At 43.7% G+C, this 27632-nt stretch overlaps 1 protein-coding gene across 1 annotated transcript; it reads right to left on the bottom strand.

The window, feature by feature from the left end:
• Window positions 1-741: 741 nt before the first annotated feature.
• On the bottom strand, window positions 742-8140 carry LOC101289932 (carbonyl reductase [NADPH] 3). The gene is made up of 3 exons (XM_004264545.3): window positions 7689-8140; window positions 5742-5849; window positions 742-1228 (listed from the first exon to the last, which is right to left on the bottom strand). The coding sequence occupies exons 1-3, from the start codon at window positions 7975-7977 to the stop codon at window positions 792-794; spliced, it is 834 nt and encodes a 277-aa protein (XP_004264593.1). The 5' UTR covers window positions 7978-8140; the 3' UTR covers window positions 742-791.
• Window positions 8141-27632: the final 19492 nt, after the last annotated feature.

Below are 27632 nucleotides of genomic sequence, written 5' to 3'. Positions count from 1 at the left end.
TGTAGGAAAACAGAATGAGATCTAAAGCAGGGTTGCAGAACTAAGGAAACAGGATAAATCACCATCCTTATAGAGTCGACAACCTGGAAACAGCAAGGGACACCTGGAACGTGGCTGGGACCCGCTCTGCAGCCCTGGGACCTCTCAGGAGGCTAGTGGTTCTCTAAGTGCCATCCCAATACCAGCAGCACCTGGGAACTTGATAGAAATGCCCACTCTTGGGCCCCAATTCCAGGCAATGTTTTAACACACCCTCCAAGTGATTTGGCTGCCCTCTAATATTTGAGAACCACCGGACTATGTGCATCTCCCTCTCAGGCTAGAGCTTGGGCAGAGCAAAATTGCTCAGCTCCATTCCAGAACTAGACACTTTCCTTTTTTTAAAAAAAATTAATTAATTAATTTATTTTGGGCTGTGTTGGGTCTTTGTTGCTGTGTGCGCGCTTTTTCTAGTTGTGGTGAGCAGGGGCTACACTTCGTTGCGGTGCACGGGCTTCTCATTGCGGTGGCTTCTCTTGTTGCAGAGCACGGGCTCTAGGTGTGCGGGCTTCAGTAGTTGTGGCGCAGGGGCTTAGTTGCTCCGCGGCATGTGGGATCTTCCTGGACCAGGGCTCGAACCCATGTCCCCTGCATTGGCAGGCAGATTCTTAACCACTGCGTCACCAGGAAAGTCCCAGAACTAGACACTTTCTCATCGATGCCCCGCAAGGACAGAAACAGAATCGGACTACAACACCAGAATTCATTCATTCCCCAAACATTTATTAAGCCTCAAGTGCCAAAGCAGACATTCACCAGGTTTGGACGACTTTGTCCCGGACTAGCTGCCCGTGAGGCCCGGTGGCATCTGGAGGCAGGAGGGCCAAGTAGACGGGAGTCTCAGCCCCCTCCTCCACGGTCCTGGAGCCGTGAGCTCCCACCATGTCCATCTTCACCCACCCGGGGCAGCATGCGTTCAGCAGAATCCTGTCCGCTTGTCTCTTCTCATCCAGACGCTGGGCCAGGATTCTCGATAAGACCGTGACCCCCAGTTTGGACACCCCATAAGCAGAGTTGGGCCAGCCCTCCCTTTCATGCACCTCATTTTTCGTGTCCTCCACGAACTTTTTCATGAGCTCCACCAGGTCTTCCTCTGTGAGTGTCTTACATCGGAACTTCTCCTGCAGATCTTCGCTGCAATTTTCAAGGGCTTTGGAACCCTGTAAACTACTGACATTCACCACTCTGCCTGAAACAGAATAAGAAAAATATAGAAGCATGTCACAAATAAACAATCGTTGGTTGACTACTGACAAACATGATTGAGTCATGGGGCAGGTGTAATTGCTGATTTAAAAAATGATTCTAGGGCTTCCCTGGTGGCGCAGTGGTTGAGAGTCCGCCTGCCGATGCAGGGGACACGGGTTCGTGCCCCGGTCCGGGAGGATCCCACATGCCGCAGAGCGGCTGGGCCCGTGAGCCATGGCCGCTGAGCCTGCGCGTCCGGAGCCTGTGCTCCGCAACGGGAGAGGCCACAACAGTGAGGCCCGCGTACTGCAAAAAAAAAAAAAAAAAAGATTCTAATAAATAAATAAATAGCCAAGCATTTTAAGCCTTTTAAAAAAATAAAGATTCTAGAAGGCATTAAAAAAAAACCTCCAAAGGTATTCAAAAATGCCTCAAGAATGCACCAGTGGGTTTTAACTTTTTGTCCCTTGTTCTGCCAAAAGGAAGAACACATTTCTGTCAATAACAGGGGCTAAAGGGCAGTGATTCATTAGGTGAGCAGAAGGTAGGTCTGTAGGACACCAGGTAGTTTTATAAAACACACCCTCCTACACACACACACATTTCCAGGTACTTGTGAACTTGCTTTCCGGGGGACAGCGCCCTCACCCTTAGATTATTTCCTAGGGTCCTGGGGCCACCTCTGTACCCCTGAGTGCCAAAATCAGGTTTAAGCAATCCCTTGCCAATGACCCTTGTCTATCCTTAATGATGGATACTTTCACATGTGGAATGGGTTGATTCTCCATCCCAGTTTTGATTTTCATTCCTTTTTTTAGCCCATAGTTAACAAATAATTAAATATAATTAGTGAGTTAATATTCATATTAGCAATGATTCACAGCTACTAATGAGACAGATCTGTCCATAAAATAAAATATGAAGGCCAAAAACTAGAAAATAATTTGAAGCATTGATAGAAATCCCCAAACCAGTGACCGTGTGAATTTACACATTCTGTCCAACATCAAAAAGCACCAAATTTGGGGGGTTATTTTCTCACATATTATACTGAATCCATATTCTTTGCATCCAACAGGATAATTGGATTTTATTTCATTTTCTGAGTCGCATTCACCACAGGTACACATTTGTTGGTGGGGTGTGTACATGCTGGGAGATTCTTGTGGGCCCAGCCCCATACGGAGATGCCCTCACTCTGTCCTTGTACATAAGCATCTCACATAGCCCGCAGGGACCCAAGACTCTTCAGTATATTATTTCCTTCCTTCCTTCTGTCTGTCTCTCTCTGGTAATAACATAGTTCTTTCCCAACTTTTTTTTTTTTTTTTTTTTTTGTGCGGTACGCGGGCCTCTCACTGTTGTGGCCTCTCCCGTTGCGGAGCACAGGCTCCGGACGCGCAGGCTCAGCGGCCATGGCTCAGGGGCCCAGCTGCTCCGCGGCATGTGGGATCTTCCCGGACCGGGCCACGAACCCGTGTCCCCTGCATCGGCAGGTGGACTCCCAACCATTGCACCACCAGGGGTGCCCTTTTTCCCAACTTTTAACTTTGAAAAACTTTGCAACCTACAGAGAAGTTGCAAGAATGGTTTAATAAACACCCATATATATACCCTTCAGCTGAGTTCACCAACTGTCAACATTTTGCCACATTTGCTTTCTATCTTTCTCTTAATTGTAGGCAGATACCATAAACCTTCACCTTAAAACACTGCAGTATACAGAAGGGCATTCTCTTCCATAACCGCAAATGTGATCACATTAATCATCGTACAACACTATTATCTAAACTATAGTCCATATGCAAACGTCCCTAATTGTCTCAATAATCTTCCTTTATAGGTTTTTTGTTTGTTTTCATCCTGGGTCCAATGGATTGCATGGACGCTGGAGGGATAAATGGATTGCATTTAGTTGTCCTATCTCTTTAGTCTATTTACACTAGAGCAGTTGACAGTGATCTTTTTAAAGACTCTAAGCCTTTATTTTATAGTATTTCCCCCAGTTTGGATTGGCATGCTTTTTTTTTTTTTTTATGATTAGATTCACTTCAATATTTTGGCCAGGAATTCTGCTTTGCTGAAGTTATGCTCTTCATTACTTGCTAAGCAGCTTTGTATTCAAACGCTTGGCTGCTACAAGGAATTAAATTCAAACAAGAAAGGAGGAAAGAAAAGAAAAAACAAATTACAGGAGCTACTCTATGCCTTCGATGGAAATAAAAAACTTCCTAAGAGGAAGAGGCGTCCTCTTGGATCTCAAGGCACACCCCTGGGGGAGAGGCCAAGGGGTGACAGTTGCAACAGCTAAATGGGCCCCATCAGCCCTGAAAAGGGCTCAGCCCACACCATCACCACCACTCTTGGCTGAGGTCCAGGTGGCTCCACGGTCCGGAAACAACCCCTACTGCGTTCCGGCAAGAGTGGGCAAGTAGCTCCCCCTAGTGGCTTAACCTATTCACTCAATCTTGAACCAATAAGCAAGCGGGTTAACTTTCTTTAAAGTGATATTATAAAGCCAAATAAAGAGTGGCTTTTAAATCAGCTTTGAATCTGGAGGAAGCGACTCCCTACAAACCAAGGGGCAGTGATGCTCAGCGTTTTGCCCTCCAGAGTGACGTTTACTAAAAAGTCACCACTATCCTCAATGTGTTGCAAACCAAAGATTCCCGCTTTGGGAATTACTGTAACAGAAAACTGGTTAAAGACAGTGATTCACCAGCACTGGATTGGTCCCTGAGCCCCACCCTCCCCAAAGACTTCTTTTACCTTTCAAAATGGTTGGTTCACAATCATTTGGTGCTATAATCCTTCCCTAACTAGAACTAATTATCCTGGTTTGATTGAGGGGTGAAGTTAGGAAACTGGGATACTGTTTCCAGCTGTACTACTACCTGGCTGTATTCACTTCTCTGGGGCTCAGTTTCCTTCTTTATAAAGTGAAGGTGTAGACAGATACCATAAATGTACTTTAAAAATGTAAGTTTTTTTCAATACTTTGCAGCTTTCAAATTCTATGATTCTAAAATCCATAGGAAGATTTCATGATACTTGGTAAAACACACAGCTACAATGGAATACTATACAGCTGTAAAAAAGAATAAGAGCCCCAGATATAGTAAGTGAAGAAAGCAAGGTGGCAAACGTTATACTTAATGTCCTTTCTTTTTTTTGTAAAAAGGGAAGCAAATATATATATATACACATTTATTTTTGCTTAGATTTGCATTTAAAAATTCTATCCCCTTGACCCTGGACACTCACCAACTCCATGCCCCTGGACCCAAGGCTTCTATGAGCCAGTACCTGAAACTCTACCTGTGAGCTTTCTATGATCCCATCCCACTAAGAAACCAGTAACAAGAATCACCTGTGGAGAATGGGGAGGGGCAGACAGGTGGGACTCTCACCATGCATCTTTTTAAATTTAAATATTTTTGCACTGGAGATCATCTTTCTTCAAAATGTTAAATTAAGAAAAGCATGTTTCTTGTAAGAATCACAGAGTTCTTCTTCCTAAGAATCACAGTTGATTTCTTGGGAAAGAAAATCCTCAGGGAAGCAAGGCTTCTCTCCCCACCTCCCAGCACAGTTGTAATTTACACAGCTAGGCTTGTTTGTCGGCAGTGGTCTTCCCCACTGGACTCTGTGCTCCATGGACCGGACTGTCCATGCCCACAATACTCACCACTGTATTCCCAGCACCAGGGTAATGCCTGGATTATGGTAGGTGCTCAATAAATGTTTGTGGGAAAAGTAATAAAAGTTATTCACTGAATACTTGGAAGTGTGGGAAAGATATTTCCTAATAAAGAAAAGTTTCTTTTGGATGCTCTGAACCAGCTTGGCAAAGGTTGGTGCAAGAACAAAGGAATAGAGGGAAATTCATAGTAATGAGAGAACAGACACTTTCCCCAAGCCCCAGGTGAACTGGGTGAGGCCCGGCCACCTTGGGGAACTGAGAAAGACTCACTGAAGTTGCTCAAAGGCAAGAGGCCTTTGGGGACTTGAAACACCTTATCCTTCTAGGATTCACTTCATGACTTGGGACCCAAGAGCATCACCATGTATCATACACATCTTTCTTTTTGGAGGTGGGGGAGAAGATGAACTTTTCATAAATGTTGAGAGAACAACTGGGTAGCCATATGAAAAATGGTACATTTAGATCCATCTCCTTCCTACACAAGGATAAACTTCAAATGAATCAGATATCTAAACATACATGCATCTCTACACGCTTAAGTTCACTCATGCCTGCCTGCATACAAACACACAAGTTCTGGGGGAAAAGGGAATTCATTCTTCCACAGACTTGGAGTGGGGTATACATATCTTTCAATAAAGCTGAAATGTTCGGATGAGGGGCCAGATACCATGAGAAAATCATGCAGTTTTCTATTTTTCCCCCTACAGAGAAATAGCACCCCTGGGTGATTCCTGGGGGACAGCCCCCCGGCCACACCCCCCTTGCCGAGGGGAGGGAACCTAACAGTCCACAAAGCTGGACTTACCATGAGGTTTCACTATCGGCAGTAATTCGCTGCAGACATTTCTCGTGGCAAAAAAGTTTGTCTTCAGTGTCATCTCAGCTTGAATGTCAAACGGTGTCGGATCATCAACTTTCAAAAAAGAGAAGGAAACAAAGTGATGCATTTCCTCCTGAAATTCATAAGACAAAGTGGATCTTATCTCTAATGAAAGACAAAACCAGCTAACTTTAAAAACAATAAATTTATTGATTTTTGGCTGCGTTGGGTCTTCGTTGCTGCGGGAGGGCTTTCTCTAGTTGCAGCGAGCAGGGGCTACTCTTCCGTTCGGTGCGCGGGCTTCTCATTGCGGTGGCTTCTCTTGTTGCGGAGCACGGGCTCGGCGGCGGGGGGGGGGGGGCTCTAGAGCACAGGCTCGGTAGTTGTGGCGCACGGGCTTAGTTGCTCCATGGCACGTGGGATCTTCCCGGACCAGGGCTCGACCCGCATCCCCTGCATTGGCAGGTGGATTCTTAACCACTGCGCCACCAGGGAAGTCCCCCAAACAAACTACCTTTAAAACAATTTTTAAACCACGAGATCCGTGGTTCTCAAACTTGGAGCGTGTGTGGGAAGCACCTGCGGGACCTGTTAGAACACAGCCTTCTGGGCCCCGCCCCCAGAGTTTGGGATCCTGAAGGTCCGGGGTGAGGCTCCACAATTTGCATTTCTAACCAGTTCCCAGGTGACGCCACGGCTCCTGGTCTGCGAGCCACACTCCGAGCAGCAGTGATCAAAGTTCGCAGTCTTGGATGGGCATAGGAGGCACCTGGGGATTCTGTTAAAATGCAGATTATCACGCAGCACGTGTGGTGGCGGGGCTGGGGTTCTGCGATTCCAGCGAGTGTCCAGCGGGGCAGGCGCTGCTGGCCGACAGCCCACACTCTGAGGGGCAAGAGCTTCCAGCTGAAGTCAGTGTTCCTCCGTGTGTCCTCCAGGAAGCCGGGTATTTATCCACCAATTCCCCAGCCGTCGGCTCCGGGGGCTGTCAGTCGCCCCCGCCCCCGCCCGCGCTCCCAGAAAGCCCGCAAACCGAGTTGCAGGTGCAGGGCGCTGCCGAGGGCCCAAGGCCAAGGGGAGGAAGACTTAACGCTTCACAATACTTCGTTTTCCTCCGCTCTGCCTCTTAGATTTCTCTTCCCCACTAGGTTGTAAGTGAGGCTGCCCTGTTTATTTCTACCCGCGGTACATGGCAGATCGATAACTTTCTTACTCGAATAATAAGAGTAAGTCATCTCCTTGATCTCCCCCCTCCCGCGCCCCTCGCCCCGGCCCCAAAGGAAGGTGCTACTTCAGACCACACTTATATATGTTTGATAACAAACATAGCTTCCCTGGGGGTGGGAAACACGCTCGCTTCCTTTTTGCCAGAGCCTATCAAACCTCCCCATTAAAAAGGTCCATCAAAGCTCTCTCAAGTCCACTAGCGCGTGCACGTGCGCACTAATCGTGCTCCCGAGATCCACTTCCTGTCCCGAGCAGATGCCTCCTCGTATCTATGAATGCGCCCTTTCAAGGAAAGAGAAAGCCCAAAGTGAGTTTGGAGACCGTTCGCAGAGAAAATGTTTCTTGCATTAGAAAGCTGATGAGCTTAGCAGGGCGTGGTCCCCTCGCAGGAGACCGATTCTCTTGCAAACCTCAGCAGCTGTCTGTCCTGGGAGGGTCCTGGGCTGAGCCCTTGCGTGCTCGGGCCCGCAGAGGCCGGCAGGCGGGCGGGGCGCACTGTGCCCGGCGCCCGGGCGGGTCTTGAGCTAAACGAACCGCTCCCGCGACTCCGTGGGAAGCGAGAACCAGCCGTGGAAGGCGAGAGCTGAGAGCATCCCGAGGGGCGGGCTCTGCCTTCCATAACTTAAGTGGGCGGGTAGGGGGCGTATGCGGCTCACTGTCTGGCACCCTCGGAGCGCCCGGGGACCTCCCGCCCCCCACACCTACTCTTGAAGGCGATGCCCGCGTTGTTGACCAGCACGTTGAGCCCCCCGTACTCCTTGCGCAGGAAGGCGCGCAGGGCGCGGATGCTCTGCAGGTCGTCGATGTCCAGCTGGTGGAAGCGCGGGCTCAGGCCCTCGGCCTGTAGCTGCTGCACGGCCGCCCGGCCCCGCTCCACGTCCCGCGCCGTGAGCACCACGTCCCCAGGGAACTGCCGGCACAGGTCGCGCGCGATGGCGAAGCCGATGCCCTTGTTGGCCCCGGTGACCAGCGCCACGCGGGTGTAGGACGGCATGGCCAGGTGCCGGGCGCGCGAGGCCGTTGGGTGAAGAGCGAACCGGGCCGTGGGCCACGGGCGACGCGCGCTGCGGAGGCCCGGCCACAGTCAGAGAAGCCAGGAAGAACTGTGTTCTAGAATCCAGCGCTGTGACTTGCAGAGAACAAGGCTCCGGTCCTCGGTCCCTCCCCTCCGAGGAGGGGCCGTCTGTTCCTGAAGGTTTCGTAACGCCCCATTCCCGGGTCCGCCCCCTCCCCGCGATGCGCCCTCTTTTGATCCCGCCTCTTGAGCCAAGCTGTGGTTTGCGGGGTCGAGACGTTGTTCCCCTAAAGCGAAAGCGGACGGTGATGGGTCGATAGGGTCTAGAGATTCCTTGCAGCTGGATTGAAGAAACTACTGTAGGAGAACCCCAAAAGGAGAAAAACAAGTGCTGAGTAATTTTCTTGGGCGTGCGTCCGTCATCCACTGCAAAATGAGGATGTTCGCTTTTTCCTTGACTACAGTGAAATTGTTTCGACATGGTAACTGCTTCTCAGGACATAGATCTCATTCCTTGCCTAAGAGAAACTCAAGAGAGGAATGAGAGAAAAAAAGGTCCCAAGAACAGATTTACAGGTGTGGGCAGGGTACCTAGCTGTGTGGGATCCTAGCTGTGTGCGCCCCCAAGTGGGAGAGAATGTTTATGAAACTCTCATTGTGGGTGAAGCCTCTTACCGGAATGTTTTTATTCATCTTACACAACTCCTACGGGTGCTAAGTGTGTGCATTTTAGGTTTGTCCAAGGAGGATACATATATGCATTTTTTTCTCTAAGTGAAATTTGTGGCCACAAAGTTCAACTGAAAATGAATCTCCAAAGGTGTGTCACGGTGTGGACAAGCAATTAGAACTCTCCCACCCACCTTCTTTAGTGTAATCTGAATGCATTTGATCTGAGTGTGTTTGATTAGTGACTTTTAGATTTATGGAGAGCTAGGATCTCATTATGACTCAGCTCTACCCAAGCACAGGTTGGCTGAGCTGCCTGTGTCTGTCACCTTGACTCCACTTTCTCCATCAAGTCAACAGGTGAGGTCAGGAAGGTGGGCACCTGCTGGGGCTCACCCAGTATTTTCTTTTTTCTCCTAAAGATTATTTGGAACTCTATTTTAAAGATATAAGGCTATTCGGGTATTTTGTTTCTTCTTGAGTGAGCTTAATTCATGTTTTTCAAAAAATTTGTGTATATCACCTAAGTTGTTGACTCTGACATGAAGTCGTTCATTATATGCCCTTATCCATCCTTTTAATATCAAGAGTGACGCCACTTCTCTCATTCCTGATATTGGTATTTTGTGTCTTTCATATCTTTTTCTTGATCTCTCTGGTTAGAACTATTTACTTATTTATTTTCTTAAGGAAGAAGCTTTTGGTTTCATTGATATGTTTCTCTGTTTTTTCTGGTTATATTATATTTCCATTCTAATCTTTATTTCCTCTCTTCTCACTTTGGGTTTTCTAGTTGGTGTGTGTTGTGGGTTTTTTTTTTTTTTTTTTTAACCATGGAAGCTGAGATCATTGATTTAAGATCTTCTTTTCTAATATAGACATTAAGGGCTATTAATTTCCCTTTCTGTACTATGTTAGTGGCATCCCGTAAACACTGATATGTTGTGTTTTCAATTTCAATCAGTTTAAAATACCTTCTAATTTACTTTTTGACATCTTCTTTGACCAAGGGTATTTAGAAGTATATTTTTTAGCTTCCAACTCTTTGGGGATTATCCAGATATCTTGCTGTTATTGATTTCTTAATTCTGTGATAGTCGAGAACATACTTTGTATGACTTGAACTCTTTTAAAAGAGTTTTTAAAGCTGGGAGAGAGAGAGATGAAAGCACGTTTTTATACAATGGTAATCATCTAAACATCAGCGTGTGTAGCTCTACTTGTAGGATGTTGGGTGGCTCTCCTTGAGGGTACTGTTTTCTCTTTGAAGGATGAGTGACTTGAGGTCATTAGCAAGAAGGATTCTTTTAGGAAACTTGAGGGAGGCATAGCCATCTCGCAGAATGGGAAAGTGAATTTATTAGGGAATTAGGCAGCATTGACCAGCAGAGTTGGGGGCCCACATGAGACCTGTGGTCATAAATGTCAAGACAGCACAATCGGCCTCTTTCAGTTTCCCCCCAGCATCGTCCAGTCCCTAGTGCAGCTGGTGGAGGAAGTTGGTGTTTTGCCAGGCTCACACAGCACAGGGAAAGATGTTTGCAAGGAAAGGATTGTAGTGTAGGGCTATGGCCTCTAAGGACAGAAGAAAGGACATGAGAGGGTCGGAAATTCATAATAAGGGAAATACAGTAGGGTTGATGGAACAGAGGTCTCCGAGGGCAGGGCACCCCTGGAGGCGAAGCTTGGAGACTGGAGCCAAGCCGGGTCCTGGGGGTCAGTGTGGGATGCCTTGAGATCCAGTTCTCAGAGGTTGCACGGATGAACCACATGAAGGGGACAGGGAAATCTTGTTGGTGTGAAGGAGGTCAAGGGACTGGGAAGCCAAGACACTGGATGGATCCTGCACGTAGCTACTGACCTCCTCAGAGATGAGGAGGGAAGAAAACACTGACCAACGTGCTGGCCTCAGGGTCTGCACCCTCTGCTGTTACTGTCCTGAAATTCTTGATTTTTTTTTAAACACTTGTCCCGCATCTTCATTTTGCATTGGGCCCCGCAAATTATGCAGCAGGTCGATGAAGGGGTACTTAGGGTGGCTTGGAGAAAGTCTGTTGCTCATAGCAGTCATTCCCCAATTTTTCACATTAGAATGCCCTGGGGATCTTCAAAAAAAAAATGTGCTAATGCCTGGCTCCATCCCCAGACATCGTGATTTAACTGTGCTGGGGTGTTACCCAAGCGTTGGGAGATTTAAAAGCTCTCTGATTCCAATGTGCAGCAAAGGTTGGGGAACATTGGGTTACATAAGAGGAGAGTCAATTGGTTATAAGTGACACAATCTTCAAAAAAGAGCTAGGGGTTTTTGAGAGAAAGGAGGAGAAAAGTTTCAAAAATGGCACAGGTTACAGTCCCCTCCCCCCTCCTAGATGTCCAGCCCTAATCCCCAGAACTGTGGATGTCCCTCTGTATGGCAAAAGGGACTTTGCAAATGTGATTAAATTGAGGATCTTGAGATGGGAAGATATCCCTGGATTATCTTGCTGGGCACAATGTAATCCCAAATCTCCTTATTAGCGGTAAGCAGGAAGGTCAGAGGCAGAAGGAGATATAAGATAAAAGCAGCGAGAGGGAGGGAGGGAAGGAGACTGAGACTGATTTGAAGATGCTCCCATTGCTGGCTTTGAAGATGGAGGAAGGGGCCAGGGACTCAGGGATGCAGGTAACCTCCAGAAACTGGAAAAAGCAAGGAAATGGGTTATCCTCTGGAGGCTTCAGAAAGAACACAGCTCTGTTGATGTCTTGATTTTAGGGCTTCGAACCTCCAGAATTGTAAGTTGATCAATTTGTGTTGTCTTAAACCATTAAATCTGTGGTAATTTGTTACAGCAGCAATCAGAAACTAATACAGTTAACACGGAGGATTCTCCCCTTACCTCCAGGACGGAGTGAAAACACCCCTCACTTGTACCCAGTATGGCATCACACAAAGGATTTGAATTGTGAACAAATCTTAAGAAAATACTGGTTTAGAAAAAACTTTGATACCTTCCTGAGGGTTGAGGAGAAATGAATGAAGGGGAAAAAGCTGCTTGACACCATCTGACTCATGACCTGGTTGGTGGATCTGAGCAGAAGTAGGCCCTTTTGCCATATCCAAATTCCCACCATCTAAATGGTCGTATTCAGAAGTTATGGGTTCTGGTGTTTTTTTTAAACCTTTTTGATCCCCTTCACCATTCCTCCCTTCCCCTCTGGCAACCACCAATCTGTTCTTTTTTTTAGATTCCACATACCAGATCCTACAGTATTTTTCTTTCTCGTTCTGATTTATGTCACTTAGCCTAATGCCCCCAAGTTCATCCATGTTGTCACAAACTCAGTAACAGGATTTCCTTCTTTTTTTGTGGCTGAATGATCTTCCACTGTATGTACACCACATCTTTATCCATTCTTCTATTAATGGACACTTAGGTTGTTTCCATGTCTTTGCTATTGTAATTAATGCTGCTATGAACATGGGAGTGCACGCATCTCTTTGAGATAATGTTTTCATTTCCTTTAGATGAATACCCAGGAGTAGAATTGCTGAATCACATGACAGTACTATTTTTAATTTTTAAATGAACCTCTGTACTTTTTTCCATAGTGGCTGCACCAATTTACATCCCCACCAATAGTCTGTAAGGGTTCCCTCTTCTCCACATCCTCTCCAGCATTTGTTATCTCTTGTCTTTTTGATAATAGACATCCTAACAGGTGAGAGGTGATACCTCATGTCTTTCATTTGCATTTTCCTGATAATCAGTGATGTTGAGCACATTTTCATGTACCCATTGGTCATTCGTATATCTTTTTTTGGAAAAATGACCATTCAGGTATTTTGACCATTTAAAAATTGGATTATTTGTTTTTTGCTATTGAGTCGTATGAGTTCTTTATGTATTTTTGGATATTAACCCCTTATAAGCTAACGGTTTCCAAATATTTTTTTCCACCTTGTAGGTTGTCTTTTCATTTTGTTGATGGTTTATTTTGCAGTGCAGAAGCTTTTAAGTTTGAAACAAGTCCCACTTTTTGTTGTTGTTGCTTTGTGCTCTAGGTTTCAAATCCATCAAAATCATTGTCAAGAACCATGTCAAGGAGCTTTTCCCCTACATTTTCTTCTAGGAGTTTTATGCTTTCTAGTCTTACATTTAAGTCTTTAATTCATTTGGAGTTAATTTTTGTGAGTGGTGTTACGATAGGAGTTTAGTTTCTTTTTTTTTTTTTTTAAACATGTGAATAATGAATTTTCCTAGCACCATGTATTGAAGAGAACGTCTTTTCTATGCATGGGTGAGAGAGCTATTCTTGAGACTACCATAGTGTCTGTCCCTTTGGAATCTTGGAATTGCTTTCTGGCCTCTATGTTCACAGTGACATAAAAAGGGGTGCTGTTTATTGCAAACATTGCTGACTTGGAGCAAGACATTCTCCCGCAGATGTGGTATGAATCAGTTCAGTGTGGTGTCTGAAAGGCTGGGCTCCGCGCCTGAATCGGCTGTGCCCCTGCTAGGCTGGAGAAGGGTTTTGGGGAGGTCAGGGATCTTTAGTACCATCAGGCTGGTGAAGCACCAGCGCTGAGAAATGCGGATCTAAGAGCCCTTAGCCCTGTTCTTGGGACCCACGTCACTGCTGGTTCTAGAACAGTATGGCCAAGGCTGGGGAAAACCAGCCGTTTTTGTGCATTTCTAGTGAGTATGTAATGTAGTATTACTTCCTTGGAGAGGAATTAGGCCCTATCTATTGAAATTTAAAATATACATCTCTTCCTGGAGGGAAATTGTTGGGGGAATTTATCCTACAGATAAACCTCCTGTGGGTGTGAAATGATGCCAGACAGGGATGTTCTTGAAAAGCAGCTCCCAGCCAAGTTGTTGCAAAGGTCACAGGTTATCCAGTAAGATGATAATGGTGGTAAATTATTTAAAGTGATACATTTTAACCTGTTTATCATCATTGGAAAGGTACAAGTGTTTAAATTATATTTGAACACTTTTTGTACGGCTTTCTCTGTAAACCTCAGCAATTATTCTGGGCCCGTTTGTTTATGTAATAATTGGTGGTAGACAGTGCCCTCTGCTGGCCTGGTGGCTACACTTCATGGCATGTTTATCTGTTTCCTGTGCCTGTCGTATATAGCAAAGTACCCAAAGCTGCATGGCTTTAAACAACAGGGATTTATTTTCTCACAGTTCCGGAGGCCAGAAGACCTGTATCAAGGTGTTTTCAGGGCCACACTCCCTCTCAAAGCTCTAGCAAAGAATCCTTGTGGCCTCTTGCAGCTTCTGGTTGTTGGCAGCACTCCGTGGAGTTCCTTGGCTGGCAGCATCACTCCCATCTCTGCCTGCATCCTCACGTGACCTTCTTCCCTATGTGTCTCTGTGTGTCCTCTCCCCTTCTTCTGAGGACACTAGTCATTGGATTTGGGACCTGCCCTTACCCAGTATGACCTCATCTTAACTAATTACATCTGCCAAGACCCTATTTCCATATGGAGTCACATTCTGAGGTAGTGGGTGGACATGAATTTTGTGGGGACATCATCCAACCTACTACTAATCTTTAAACTTTCTGTTGTTTCATTTCAGTCAGTATAATCAATGAATTATTCCCGACTTGTTTATCGTAAGTAAGGATTCTTGCCTACATGTATAACATGTAGCTTTCTTTTGCTATAATTTGCTCTTATAGTCATACTTTTTTCTATCATCATAGAAATTATATATGATATCTTTACTGTTTTTTGTTATCTGGCATTAGGTTTCCCTAAAGAGAACTTGATTGGATTGTTAACTGTCTTTTCCTTCCCTCCCTTCCTGGCTTTTTAAAGAATAATGGCTAATCTTTATTGAGTTCCTGCTCTCAGCATTTAATAGTGCAACCCCTTTTATTATAAGGTGAGGGTTGTATACTGTAGAGCCAAGCTTGGGGGACTCCTTTGGAAAGCAGACTTGAAAGCGCCTAGAGAGCCACACTGATGTCCTCTCACAGCCGTCTCACTGCTTTCTGCTCCTCTCTGTTTCAGCTGCTGGTGGGTACATCCAGTTATCAGTGGCCTATAGAAGAGAAGATTGTTTAGCAACCATTTTCCAGAGACATTATATTCCTTGCGAAAGAATCTTTGTGCTGCTGTCAAAAGATATATTTATCCTCTGCTATTTAGCAACTCTTGTTCTTTGAACCTTCTCTTAAAAAAAAAAAGAGCCTTATTAAGAGATAATTCACATACTGAATAATTCACATACATTTAAAGCACACGGGTTGTTCATATGTTCACAGAACGGTGCAAACATCACCACAATTTTAGAACAGTTTCATGAGCCCCCAGATACCCCGTACCCATTGGTAGTTACATCCGTGCCCCCCGAGCCCTAGGCAACCACTAACCTAATTTGTCTGTGGGCGTGCCTATTCGGAACATTTCCTATGAATGGAATCATAAGATACATACTCTTTTGTGACCAACCTCTTTCACTTAACATTATGTTTCAAGGTTTATTTGTGTTGTGGTATCTCATTGGCTTTTGAACTTCACATTTAGCAAATCTGGTTTTTGATGGGATTTTATACTGAAATTTTAGTTCATAGAAATATTTATTTCTAAAGGTATTAATTGAACACAGTAAAATTGATACAATAAAGGCATTATAGACTATGGCTTTAGAAATCAGTTTTTTAAAACTATAAATAAATATAAATATGGTCAAATTTTCAGAATTTTAACTAATTAAAACATTTCAATATTCTATTTTGCTCATCTATTAACTTATTTTACATTTTTAACTTAATTTTAAAAATTTGTTTTAAAGTGCTAAGAAATTGCTGACTTAAAATATATTTTTTGAAAGATCAAATTTCTGAAGCTGTAGAAGTCATCAATACCTTAAGTAATTTATATCTAAATAGAATTTTACAGACAGATTCCCATTACCAATTTTAATTTTAAAATTAAAACTGTGTATTTAAAATTAAAACTTATTGCTGCATAGCGGATTACTCAAACTTCGTGGTTTAAATCAAGAAACATTTGTTTTCCCACAGTTTCTGTAGATCAGGAATTTGGGAGTGGCTTAGCTGGGTAGTTCTGGCTCAAGGCTCGTGAGGTTACAGTCAAGATGTCAGCTGGGGCTGCAGCCTTAAAGGCTTGACTGCAGCTGGAGGATCCCTTCCAAGATGATCGACTCATATGGCCTTTGGTTGGAGGCTTCAGTTCTTAGCCAAGTGGACCTTTCCATAGGCTGCTTGGGCATCCTCAAGATGTGGCTGCTGGCTTCTTCCAGAGCAAGTGATCCAGGGGTCAGTGAGAAAGACAGAAGCCAAATCGTCTTTTATGACTTAGTTTCGTAAGTTACATATCATTACTTTGCTATGTCTGTTGGTCACACAGGCCAGTTCTGGTCTAATGTGGGAGAAGACTACAAAGGGTATGAATAGGAGGCAGGCGTCATGGGATGGTCTTGGCTGGCTACTACGAGCTGGAAAGTCATCTGACTCCCCAGACTGACGGTTATTCCCAGAATAATCTGAAGTCAGTCATTAGGTAAAAATTAGGTCAACACGGGCCTTTTTTTTTTTTTTTAAACATTTGAACATCTGAACTTAAAGAATACTGCATGGACCATATGAAAATATATTTTATACGTGTGTGTGTTGATGACAGGTTGAAGTCATAGTAATCATAGTTCAGGCACACAGAATGGGGTTGGGCAGCCATTGAGAATCAGGACTCAGATACATCCCTGCACCACTGAGAACTGAAACTTTCTGAACTGTACCAAACCCAAGGATACATCTGTTAGCTGCAACCTTGTGGTCTCAAGGTTTCCCCTCGCAACTTTGTAACTATATCAGACCCCAACCAATCCTTGTTTAACAAGCACCTTTATTTTTTTTTTCCAGCTCCAATCAGAATACTTGACAAACGACTTATGTAACTGGGGCCTTACTTTTTTTTGCCTTTATAAGCTTCTATTTTGTAGTCCAGTGGCCCACAGTTCAAGTACTTCTTGAATCTGTGTCTCCTGGCAGCAGTCCTAACAAACCCCAAATTAATGCCTCTTTATTTCAATCAGGTCTTTGTTTCTGAGATTTTGGTTTACAGTGTGTGTTTGTGTGTATGTATATTTTATTTTTTTTAATTAAAAATATTTATTTATTTGGCTGTGCTGGGTTTTCGTTGCAGCACACGGGATCTTCGTTGCGGCGTGCAAGATCTTTGTTGCGGCATGGGGGATCTTTTTAGTTGTGGCATGCAGGATCTAGTTCCCTGACCAGGGATCTAACCCATGCCCCCTGCATTGGAGCATGGAGTCTTAACCACTGGACCACCAGGGAAGTTCCTGTGTATGTATATTTTTAAAGTTTGTGCATTTACAGCAAAAATTCAACTTTTGAAAACGAGTTTAAAATTGTATACTAGCAATCCCTAGTCAATCTTATAAATTGAATCCTGAAGAATTATACAGTTAGTACTGTGATATCTGCACATGCTTGAGGAAAGACTGCATCATTATTTTGAAATAAAACTATGCTGTCTAGTATGGTAGTAACCAACCACAACGTGGTTACCCAAACACTTGAAATCGAGCTAGTCTAAATTGAGATGAGCCATACATGTTAAAATTTCAAAGACTTAGTACACAAAATTATAAATTATCTCACCAATTTTCATACTCATTACATGTTGCAGTGATGATATTTTGATTGTGTTGTGTTAAATAAAATGTTAACACTAATTTCATCCATTTTTTAAAAAATTTTAATGCGGCTACTACAAAATTAAGTTACATGTGCTTACATTTATGGCTCACATTCTCTTTCGTTTTGAGGGAGCTGATTTGAAATGGAAAAATCTGATGGAATTTAAAATCTATTTGCAATACCATAAGAAAACATTAATCTCTGAATAAAAACAAAAGCTACTCGATTTAAAGGATAGATTGTTCCCTTGAGCTATGAGTTAAAGAGATCGAATGTTGGGAAATCTGGTTAATGTTGAGAACAGACAATTTTTGGAAATGGGGAAAAAGTCTCCTGTTTATTACTACCTACTTGAGCAAATAAAGTTTCTCATCAATGATAACTCTAAAAAATTTGAAGAGATCATCTTAAAAAAGTCGTCTTCATAGACAACAAATTTATGGTTACCAAAGAGGAAAGGGGAAGGGATAAATTAGGAGTTTGGGATTAACATATGCACTACTATATGTAAAATAGATAACCAACAAGGACTTGCTGTATAGCACAGGGAACTATACTCGATATTTTGTAATAACCTGTAAGGGAAAAGAATCTGAAAAATATAAATGTATATGTATGTATAACTGAATCGCTTTGCTATACACCTGAAACTAACACAACATTGTAAATCAACTACACTTCAATTAAAAAAAAAAAAGAAGAAAGCCTTAAAACAAAAGTCATCGTGATCAAGAATTGCCTGTATAGTTGGTCCTTACTATTCGTGGATTTCTATCTGTGAATTTGTCCAATCCATCCTCAAGGTGCTGTCACAGTCACCTGCAGACATGCGCAGAGTGGTCAAAATACGAGTTGGCCAACACTCAGGTTCCCAGCTGAGGTCAAAAAACAGGACATTCTGCCTTCTTGTTTCTTCTCCTGCCCTTTAAATAAGTGTCCTTATTGTGGTTTAGTTAGTGCCGTATTTTTTGCCTTTTTGTTGTTGATTTTGCTCTTTGAAATGGCCCAAGCACAGAGCTGGCACAGAAGTGCTGTCTAGTGTCCCCTAAGTACAAGGGCTTTGATGCGTCTTACGGAGAAAATACTTCTGTTAAACATTTTTTTTTTTTTTTGCTGAAGTGCACGGCATGCGGGGATTTTAGTTCCCTGACCAGGGATCGAACCCCGGCCCACTGCAGTGAAAGCACGGAGTCCTAACCACTAGACCACCAGGAAATTCCCAGAAAATACCTGTATTAGAAAAGCTTTGTTCAGGCATGAGTCTGTCAGGGAGGAACAATAATTTCCCCTCCGCTCTTCTGAGTTCTTAGCTGATACCCTTGTAATAAAAGAACCAGAGGAGAAGAACGGACAGAAGTTTATTAACATGTCTACCTCATGTATACAAGGGAGATACGCAGGGAAAAATGAGTAAGAATTCAGAATTAAATACCAGCTTATAAGGAAAGGGGAGATGGATATAGGCCTCTTAGGGCAGAGTAAATGGTTTTTAGGAAAGATGAAAGGGCCCTTAGGCGCAGAGTAAATGGTTTTTAGGAAAGATGAAGGGGCCCTTAGGCGCAGAGTAAATGGTTTTTAGGAAAGATGAAGGGGCCCTTAGGAGACGAGATGGGAGGTATGATAGTTGGTGACAGTGTTTCTCTGGGTGTGGTGTCCACTTCCATTCTCTTCTCCTGTGATAAGAGTCACTCTTCCCAGCTGATGACAGTCCTGGGGAGGAGATTGATGACATTTTTGGAGCGTCTGTCTGGATAAGGGGCGTTCACGGAAAGCCTGTTCCCACATTTGCTGTTTACAGTGCCTACAGCTCCAAATAGTCGATATACCCGTATGGCATAGTTTGGGATGGCATGTTCTGAACCCCTACAGACATATTTTGGAGTGGCATATTCTGCTACCTTCAAGTTTTAGTGCTGTTAGGCTGTGAGTTCAACGTTGAATCAACAAAAAGTTACAACCAGAAAAAAGAAGGGGAAATTTGCCGATTTGTACATGAGGCCGCTCTGGAAAGTGCTCAGGTAGAACCTGTAGTGTGTATCGATGCTAAGGAAAAGATGGAAAGGTGGCTAAACTCGTGAATTTACAAGATGACGACTCTTTTTTTTTTTTTATATTACACACAGTAGGTGCTCAAAACATGCTGCCCCACCCAGTTCTCTGGGACTTTTGTCAGTCTGAGGACTTAGTTCTCGCTGATCCTTATTCAAGGACATTCTGTCATCTTTTTGATCATCCAACTTACTTGGCATAAATTCCAACTAAATATATAGTTTCCTTCCTGGGAAAAGTTTTTATCATTTCTTCTTTTTCAGGTACATCACTTCTTTCTCCCGGCATACTCATGGTGAAATATCTGTTGAGTGTGTTAGTGGGAGTTGTGTGTGTCTTAATGTGGAAAAGATAACCGTTGTTAAAGCATAACCACAAAACCCTTATCTAACCTTAAAAAGATGAGCAGTTGCTAACCAAATATCGAGCCAGCATTTAAATTTCCACAATTGTCTCATTTAAAAATATTTTATTTCCCGTAAGATCCAAATATGGTACATTCATCGCAATTGCTTAAATCTCTTAAGCTATGTTTCCAGCTGCAATTTTTGTTTTTTTGTGGCAGTTTATTTTTTGAAGACAGCAGGTGGTTGGTCCTGAGAAGCAAGTTTAGAGTTTTGAGATGCATACAGTCAGAGATATTTAACACTTGACCAAATATATGATGCCGGTCTAAAATATTTTTACAATCAGAAAAAAAGATTTTTAGGGACTTCCCTGGTGGCGCAGTGGTTAAGATCTGCCTGCCAGTGCAGGGGACATGGGTTTGATCCCTGGTCCGGGAAGATCCCACATGCCACGGAGCAACTAAGCCCACGTGCCACAACTACTGAGCCCACGTGCCACAACTACTGAGCCCACATGCCACAACTACTGAAGTCCACACGCCTAGAGCCTGTGCTTCGCAGCAAGAGAAGCCACCGCAATGAGAAGTCCGTGCACCACAATGAAGAGTAGCCCCCGTTCACCGCAACTAGAGAAAGCCTGCATGCAGCAACCAAGACCCAACGCAGCCAAAAATAAATAAATTAATTTAAAAAAAGATTTTTATAATTATGATAGATGGTTGCTACTTTAAGCCACTAAGTATTGGGGTGGTTTGTTACATAACAATAGCTGATTTGTAGAATGACTTTTCCCTTTCTGGCTTCTGTAGTTACAGGAAGGTCCGCAGAAGGAGGTTGGAGGGAATTCTAAGGGCTAGTCCACTGGGTCCACCACAGTCACCCTTTCCTTCCTGATTTGTGAAACTTTTTATATTATTAAGGATATTAACTCCTATTTTTGAGGCTATAAATGCTTTCTCCAGTGTTTCGTCTGTATCTTCTTTGGTTTAGGCAGCTTCCTTCATACATAGACACCCCCAACATGTACGTGCACTAAATCAGTCTTTTGCTTTGTATCCATAGTTTCTTGTCCGGCTCCCATTTCTTGCAGTTCTGCTATGCAAATGTCCTCTTGTCACCTGCCAATATTCCTTCCAAAAATTCGCCTAAATCTTTTAGGAACTCAGTCTCCAAAGAATCTTTTTAAAATCTTGGGTCTTGAATTTTTCAAAGTCAGGTGACTCCCCAACAGGCAAAACTCAAGGGAGTTTCCGGTCAGTGGGCAGTGGGGACCACGCACCCTCTCATCTTACCTCCCTCATATCTGTCAGAAAGTGATCATATTGTAAAACTTTTACACTCTTTTTTTTTAATTTATTTTTTTGAAGTATAGTTGAATTACAGTGCTGTGTTAATTACTGCTGTACAGCAAAGTGACTCAGTTGTACACATACATACATTCTTTTTCATATTCTTTTCCATCATGGTTTATCACAGGATATTGAATAGAGTTCCCTGTGCTATACAGTAGGACCTCGTTGGTCATCCATTCCATACATACCAGTTTGCATCTGGTAATCCCAACCTCCCACTCCTACTCTCTCCCACCCCTGTTTATTTTTTCTTAAGCCTTACTCAAGGACTAGTGTAATTACTATTGGCTCAACTGTTTTACCTTACTTAGATAAGCGTAATAAAAGTATTCTTCTAGCAAAATTGGCTAATTAGTGCAGAGTTCTCTGATTAATGGTTCATATTTAGCAAAGAGGTTATGGGTATTTGAAAACAGTCTATTCCTTTTACTGTTATGTAAGGAAACCTGTTCCCCTGTCATCCTGGCTTCAGTAACTATTAATACATGACACTCTTGTTTCATAAATACCTCTCTCCACCCCTTCCTCCTTCATCCCACAGGTTTGTTTTAAAATCAAAGACATGCTGTTTTCTCCTAAATATCCAATATATACCTCTAAAAGATAAGGACTCTTCTTTTATTTATATTTAAAAAAATTTTTTTAATAATTGTTTTAATAGATTTATTTATTTTTATTTATTTATTTTTGACTGCGTTGGGTCTTCGTTGTTGCACACGGGCTTTCTCTAGTTGTGGCGAGCAGGGGCTGCTCTTCGCTGCAGTGCGCCGGCTTCTGGTTGCGGTGGCTTCTCTTGTGGCTCGCAGGGTCTAGGCACGTGGGCTTCAGTAGTTGTGGCACACGGACTCAGTAGTTGTGGCACGCGGGCTCGAGTGCAGGCTCAGTTAGTTGTGGCGCATGGGCTTAGTTGCCTCACAGCATGTGGGACCTTCTGGGACCAGGGATCAAACCCGTGTCCCTTGCATTGGCAGGTGGATTCTTAACCACTGAGCCACCAGGGAAGTCCCAAGGACTCATCTTAAAAATACAATGATCACACCCAAAGTTAGTAATTTGTCTGTATTGATTATTCAGTCAGTGCTTAAATTTTCTTGATTGTCTCAATCATTTTAGAGTTTTGTTCAAACCAGGATTTAATCCAAGTTCATATAATCACATTGTGCTTCATCTATATGTCTCTTAAGTCTCTTTAACCTATGGCTCTCCTGTCCTACCACCCCAACTTAAAAAAAAAAAAAAAGAGGGCTTCCCTGGTGGCGCAGTGGTTGAGAGTCCACCTGCCGATGCAGGGGACACGGGTTCGTGCCCCGGTCTGGGAAGATCCCACATGCCGCGGAGCGGCTGGGCCCGTGAGCCATGGCCGCTGAGCCTGTGCGTCCGGAGCCTGTGCTCCACAACGGGAGAGGCCACAACAGTGAGAGGCCCGCATACCGCAAAAAAAAAAAAAAGAGAAACATGTCATTTGTCCTGTAGAATTTCCCACAGTCTGGAGATTGCCGATTGCTGCTCTTAGTATTCTTTGGCTTCCTTTATTTTCTGTAAACTAATAGTTCTGTATCTATAGGCATAATCAGGTTCAGGTTAAATTATTTAGTCTGACTCCTTCAAATATATATGTACTTCCATCAGGAGTAACATGATATCTGGTTATCTCTTTTCATGATTTATGATTGGGACATCTTAACTTAGAATATACCCCCTGAATCTTCAGTAGGTAATGAACCAGACAGCCCATAATTTCAGCCCCCTTGTAGGTAAAGCACACACACACGAACTCTCCTGGCTTGCCTGCACACTCACACACCACGGCTTTCTCACGCCCGGAGAAGTAACAACAGGGCAACAGGAGGACCCAAGGGAAGGGTGGCCTGGATGGGGCTCCAGGTGATAGAATAAGAGTAACAGACTCAGATGTGGGTGTGTGGACTGACGAACAAAGTAAAAACACATGGAACTGGAAGGAAAGGAGCCCCATCTTGAGACGTTTCGTACAACCATATTGAAGTAAACTTCTTCTAAATTGTGCTTCAACCCAGCAAAGCAATAAATACTAATTTTACCAGTTGATTCATGCAGATTTGGTTTTCATTAAATATATGAATTTATCTTCTCTTCCTCCAACTCATTATAGTCCGTACTTTATAAAGGTTAATGGACAACGCTTGCAATAGCTTAAAGAATTATTTTCCATCATTTCCTACAGAATGAGGAATACAGAGTTTCCTAATACAACAGGGAAGTAAGATTTTAGACATGAAAGATTATCTTTATATTGAAACTCATTAGGGAAAAAGTCTTGTGGTCAAATACAGCCGGATGTGAAATAGTAATTTAAATAATTTATCAATGATATGTCATAATGTAATTATGGCTAAATATTATTTTATTTCATTTAATCCTCAGCTCTGTGAGATGAGTCTTATTGCTCCCATTTTATAGATGAGAAAATTGAAAAGTAGGAGTTAAATTACTCATCTGTGAGTATGTTTTAGATGAAACATTTTAATCTTTCATATAGTAGTACTTTCTTACTTGATCTCATTCTGTAGAATAACTGCTTTAAATGTTTTCAAGGAGTAAACATAGTTAAAAATCAAATTCACTCTTAAAAGATAGATTCCCCACATTTGGAGAAATTAAGGAGATGAATATAAGCCTAGAAAAAACTCAGAGGAGTTCCCAAAAAGCTGACCAGCGGAAGCAGTCCTGTGATCAGTACATGGCTTGCCGAGGTGATTACTTGAAGAAGAGAAACTTATTTGTATTGAAAAGTACGGTTATTGTGACATCTGGCCAACACTCTCCAATCATATTCTCTCCTTCTTCCTTTCATTAATAGAAACTCATTTAGGTTTTTATCATGGAGATTTTTCTAATGTATATAAAACCAGAGACAAAGGGGAACGTGGGGTTCGTTATATACCAACGACTTTTACCAGTTGTCAACTCATGACCAATGTTTCCTTCATTTCCTCACCTATTTAATCTTCCTTTTAACTGAATTAAAAAAGTTTTGATATATAATTCACATACCATATAACTTCACTCATTTGGAGTATACAGTTCAATGGCTTTTAGTATATTCACAGACATTCACAGATATCACCACAGTCAACTTGAGAACATTTTTATAACATCGGAAAGAAACCCTGTACCGGTGTCAGTCACTCCCCATCTCCCGCTAATTGCACAAGCCCTAGGCAGCCACCAATCTACTCTCTGTCTCGATAGATTTGCTTATTTTGGACACAGTACAAACGAAACGGTACAATACGTGCTCTTTTGTGACCGGCTTCTTCCACTTAGCCTAATGTTTTCAAGGTCTGTCCATGTTGCAGCATGTATCAGTACTTGGTTCCTTTTTATTGTCAAATAATATCCCATACCATGGATATCACATTTTATTCATTCAACTCTTGGAGTTGATGCTTGGAGTTATTTCTACTTTTTTTTTTTTTTTTTTGCGGTACGCGGGCCTCTCACTGTTGTGGCCTCTCCCGTTGCGGAGCACAGGCTCCGGACGCGCAGGCTCAGCGGCCATGGCTCACGGGCCCAGCCGCTCCGCGGCATGTGGGATCTTCCCAGACCAGGGCACGAACCCATGTCCCCTGCATCGGCAGGCGGACTCTCAACCACTGCGCCACCAGGGAAGCCCTATTTCTACTTTTTGATTTTTACGAATAATGCCACCATGAACCTTTATGTACAAGTTTTTGTGTGGATGTATGTTTTGATTTTACTTGGGTATATACCTAGGACTGGAATTACTGGGTCATTGGGTGATTCTAGGTTTAGCTACGTGAGGAGCTACCAAATTGTGTTCCACAGAAGCTGCACCATTTTACTTTCCAACCAGCAGAGTATGAGGGTTCCAAATTCTCTGCATGCTCACCAACACATGTTATTGTCTGTCTTGTTTTTTTTTTTTTTTTTTTTTTGCGGTACGCGGGCCTGTCACTGATGTGGCCTCTCCTGTTGCGGAGCACAGGCTCCGGACGCGCAGGCTCAGCGGCCATGGCTCACGGGCCCAGCCGCTCCGCGGCATGTGGGATCTTCCCGGACCGGGACACGAACCCATGTCCCCTGCATTGGCAGGTGGACTCTCAACCACTGCGCCACCAGGGAAGCCCTAGTGTCTGTCATTTTATTCTAGGCACCCTATGGGTATGAAGTGGTATCTCATTGTGGTTTTTGGATTTGCGTTTCCCTATGGCTAATAACTTTGAGCGTGTTTTCATGTGCTAATTGGCCATTTGTATATCTCCTTTGGAGAAACATCTATACACATCCTTTTTTTTTTTACGCTTTTTTTTAATTTAAATTTTTATTTTTTTGGCTGTGCTGCGTGGCGTGCGGGATCTTACTTCCCCAAACAGGATTGAACTCAGGCCCTTGGGAGTGACAGCACAGAGTCCTAACCACTGGACCACCAGGGAAGTCCCAGAAATGCAACAGATTTCTGTATATTAATCTTGTATCCTGTAACCTTGCTGAATTCGTTTATTAGTTCTAACAGATGTGGGGTAGAGGCTTTAGGGCTGTCTACATAGAGTATCTTGTTATCTGCAAATAGTGCCAGTTTTACCTCTTCCCTTCCAATCTGGATACCTTTTACTTCTTTTTCTCCTCTGCCCCTTTTTTGTAAGGACACCTGTGGTGGCATATAGGGCCCACTTGGATAATCCAGGATAAGCTCTTCCTCTTGAGATCTTTAGTTTAATCGCATCTTTTGCCACATAAGGTAATACGCAGTCTGGGAATATGGAAGTGAATGTACCTCTGGAGGGGCATTTTTAAGCCTGTCACAGAGGTTTGTGAAATAAACCAAACAGAAAAGTTCATATGTAATTCTCTGTTGCTAGCATAAGAAGACAAATCCAGTAGCTTAGCTCCAAGGATCGGGGTAAGTTTCTACTTTGTCTTCAAGAATCTACTGGAATGGGCTTCCCTGGTGGTGCAGTGGTTAAGAATCCACCTGCCAGCTCAGGGGACACGGGTTCAAGCCCTGGTCTGGGAAGATTCCACATGCCACGGAGCAACTAAGCCCACGCGCCACAACTACTGAGCCTGCGCTCTAGAGTCCACGAGCCACAACTACTGAGCCCGCACACCACAACTACTGAAGCCGGCGTGCCTAGAGCCAGGGCTCCACAACAAGAGAAGCCACCGCAATGAGAAGCCCGCGCACCGCAACGAAGAGTAGCCCCTGCTCACCACAACTAGAGAAAAGCTTGTGCACAGCAACGAAGACCCAACTCAGCCAAAAATAAATAAATAAATAAATTTATTTTAAAAAAAAAGAATCCACTGGACCTTTCCAAACCAACATCTCTCTGTTGCTAACTCTGGTTGTTGGCTGGGCCCCCAGACCCTCCCGAAGGCAGTGGGCAGAGGGCCACGAGCTCTGTGAGGAACATCCAGCCACCCACTGGCTCTTCAGCATCCAAGAACAGAGGGGACCACTCTCTGAATGCTTCAGAGACTGTGAATGGGGAAGAGCCTGGAAGAGAGGGAAACTTCCATTCTCTTCGGCTGCCCCCTCCATCCCCCCAACTTGGTAAATCCCTTCCTTGGTGGTTAAAAAGGGCTTCCCCTGCTGGGCCAGCCCTCCTCTCTGTGCAAGGGCAGCCAGCTGAGGTCTGGTGCCAGCTGGGAAGCTGCCTAGAATGTTTTGCAGCCTGGCGAGCTGCCTGCGAGCGAGACCGTCCCACACCATGGCCCTGGGAGCTTGGGTCTGCAGAGATAGTTGGAATTGTACAAAAAGAGTGACACATAACGCCATATCTTCCTTCACAGGCAGACCATGATGGCCTCTCAGAAGCCCTCTCTCCCAGACCAAGGCCACTCCCCGGGAACAACCCCAGATGCTCCTGTGTGATGGGAAAGAAGATTGGGGGACCCCTGGGGGCTGGCTGAGACCATAACTTACAAAAGGCTGAACTGAGGAAACTGGACTTCTCCATTCACACTAGCCTGAAAGACGATGAAAAACAAAGGTTTGATTCTTAACACTCATGTGGCCTTTTGGCCTCTGGCCATGAAGCTGAGGACAGAGGCTGTTTATTCCTGCCATGCATTTGGAAGCTCCCTGAGTTGATAACCAGAGCTCGTTCAGGACAACTGTTCATGCTTCTCCCCTAATTCTCTATGAAAGCAGCCAAGGTGGGGAAAAAATTTTTCACTGGGGAGAAATAGAATTCCAACAACAAAAATAGTTAGTTCTTTCTCTGAGACTGACCACAATCATTTTATCTATTGAAAACTTCTAAATGGAGCCTCTAAAAAGGGTCCTGGAAGAGATTTTAGCGATCAAGGAAAAATTTTTGCACATGCCTAGAAGCCTCAGACAATCATGGAGCAAATCTGAGGCAAAGAGTTCCTAGGACTCAAAAAAAATCTTAAAGCTACTACATATAAAAATGAGCGAATGAGCACGACTGAAGTATAGGTCTGTCAAAATAGATGTGACAGTGAAATCTGCGTCAAGAGAGGCTTGGGTCTTCTGGGGCCAGTTCTGGTGCAGCCATGTGGT

This window comes from Orcinus orca, chromosome 5 (genome assembly GCF_937001465.1).
Source record: "Orcinus orca chromosome 5, mOrcOrc1.1, whole genome shotgun sequence".
Taxonomy (NCBI): domain Eukaryota; kingdom Metazoa; phylum Chordata; class Mammalia; order Artiodactyla; family Delphinidae; genus Orcinus; species Orcinus orca.
Note: the sequence above shows the minus strand (reverse complement) of the source record. Positions and strands in the feature narration are given on the sequence as shown.

What these genes read in the sequence shown, in the direction of transcription:
- LOC101289932 (XM_004264545.3), bottom strand. Translation starts at nt 7,977, where the DNA reads ATGCCGTCCTACACCCGCGTGGCGCTGGTCACCGGGGCCAACAAGGGC. An exon ending in CGCGGGCATCGCCTTCAAGA is followed by an intron (nt 5,850 to 7,688) that starts GTAGGTGTGGGG and finishes CTTTTTTGAAAG; the next exon opens with TTGATGATCCGACACCGTTT. An exon ending in GCCGATAGTGAAACCTCATG is followed by an intron (nt 1,229 to 5,741) that starts GTAAGTCCAGCT and finishes ATTCTGTTTCAG; the next exon opens with GCAGAGTGGTGAATGTCAGT.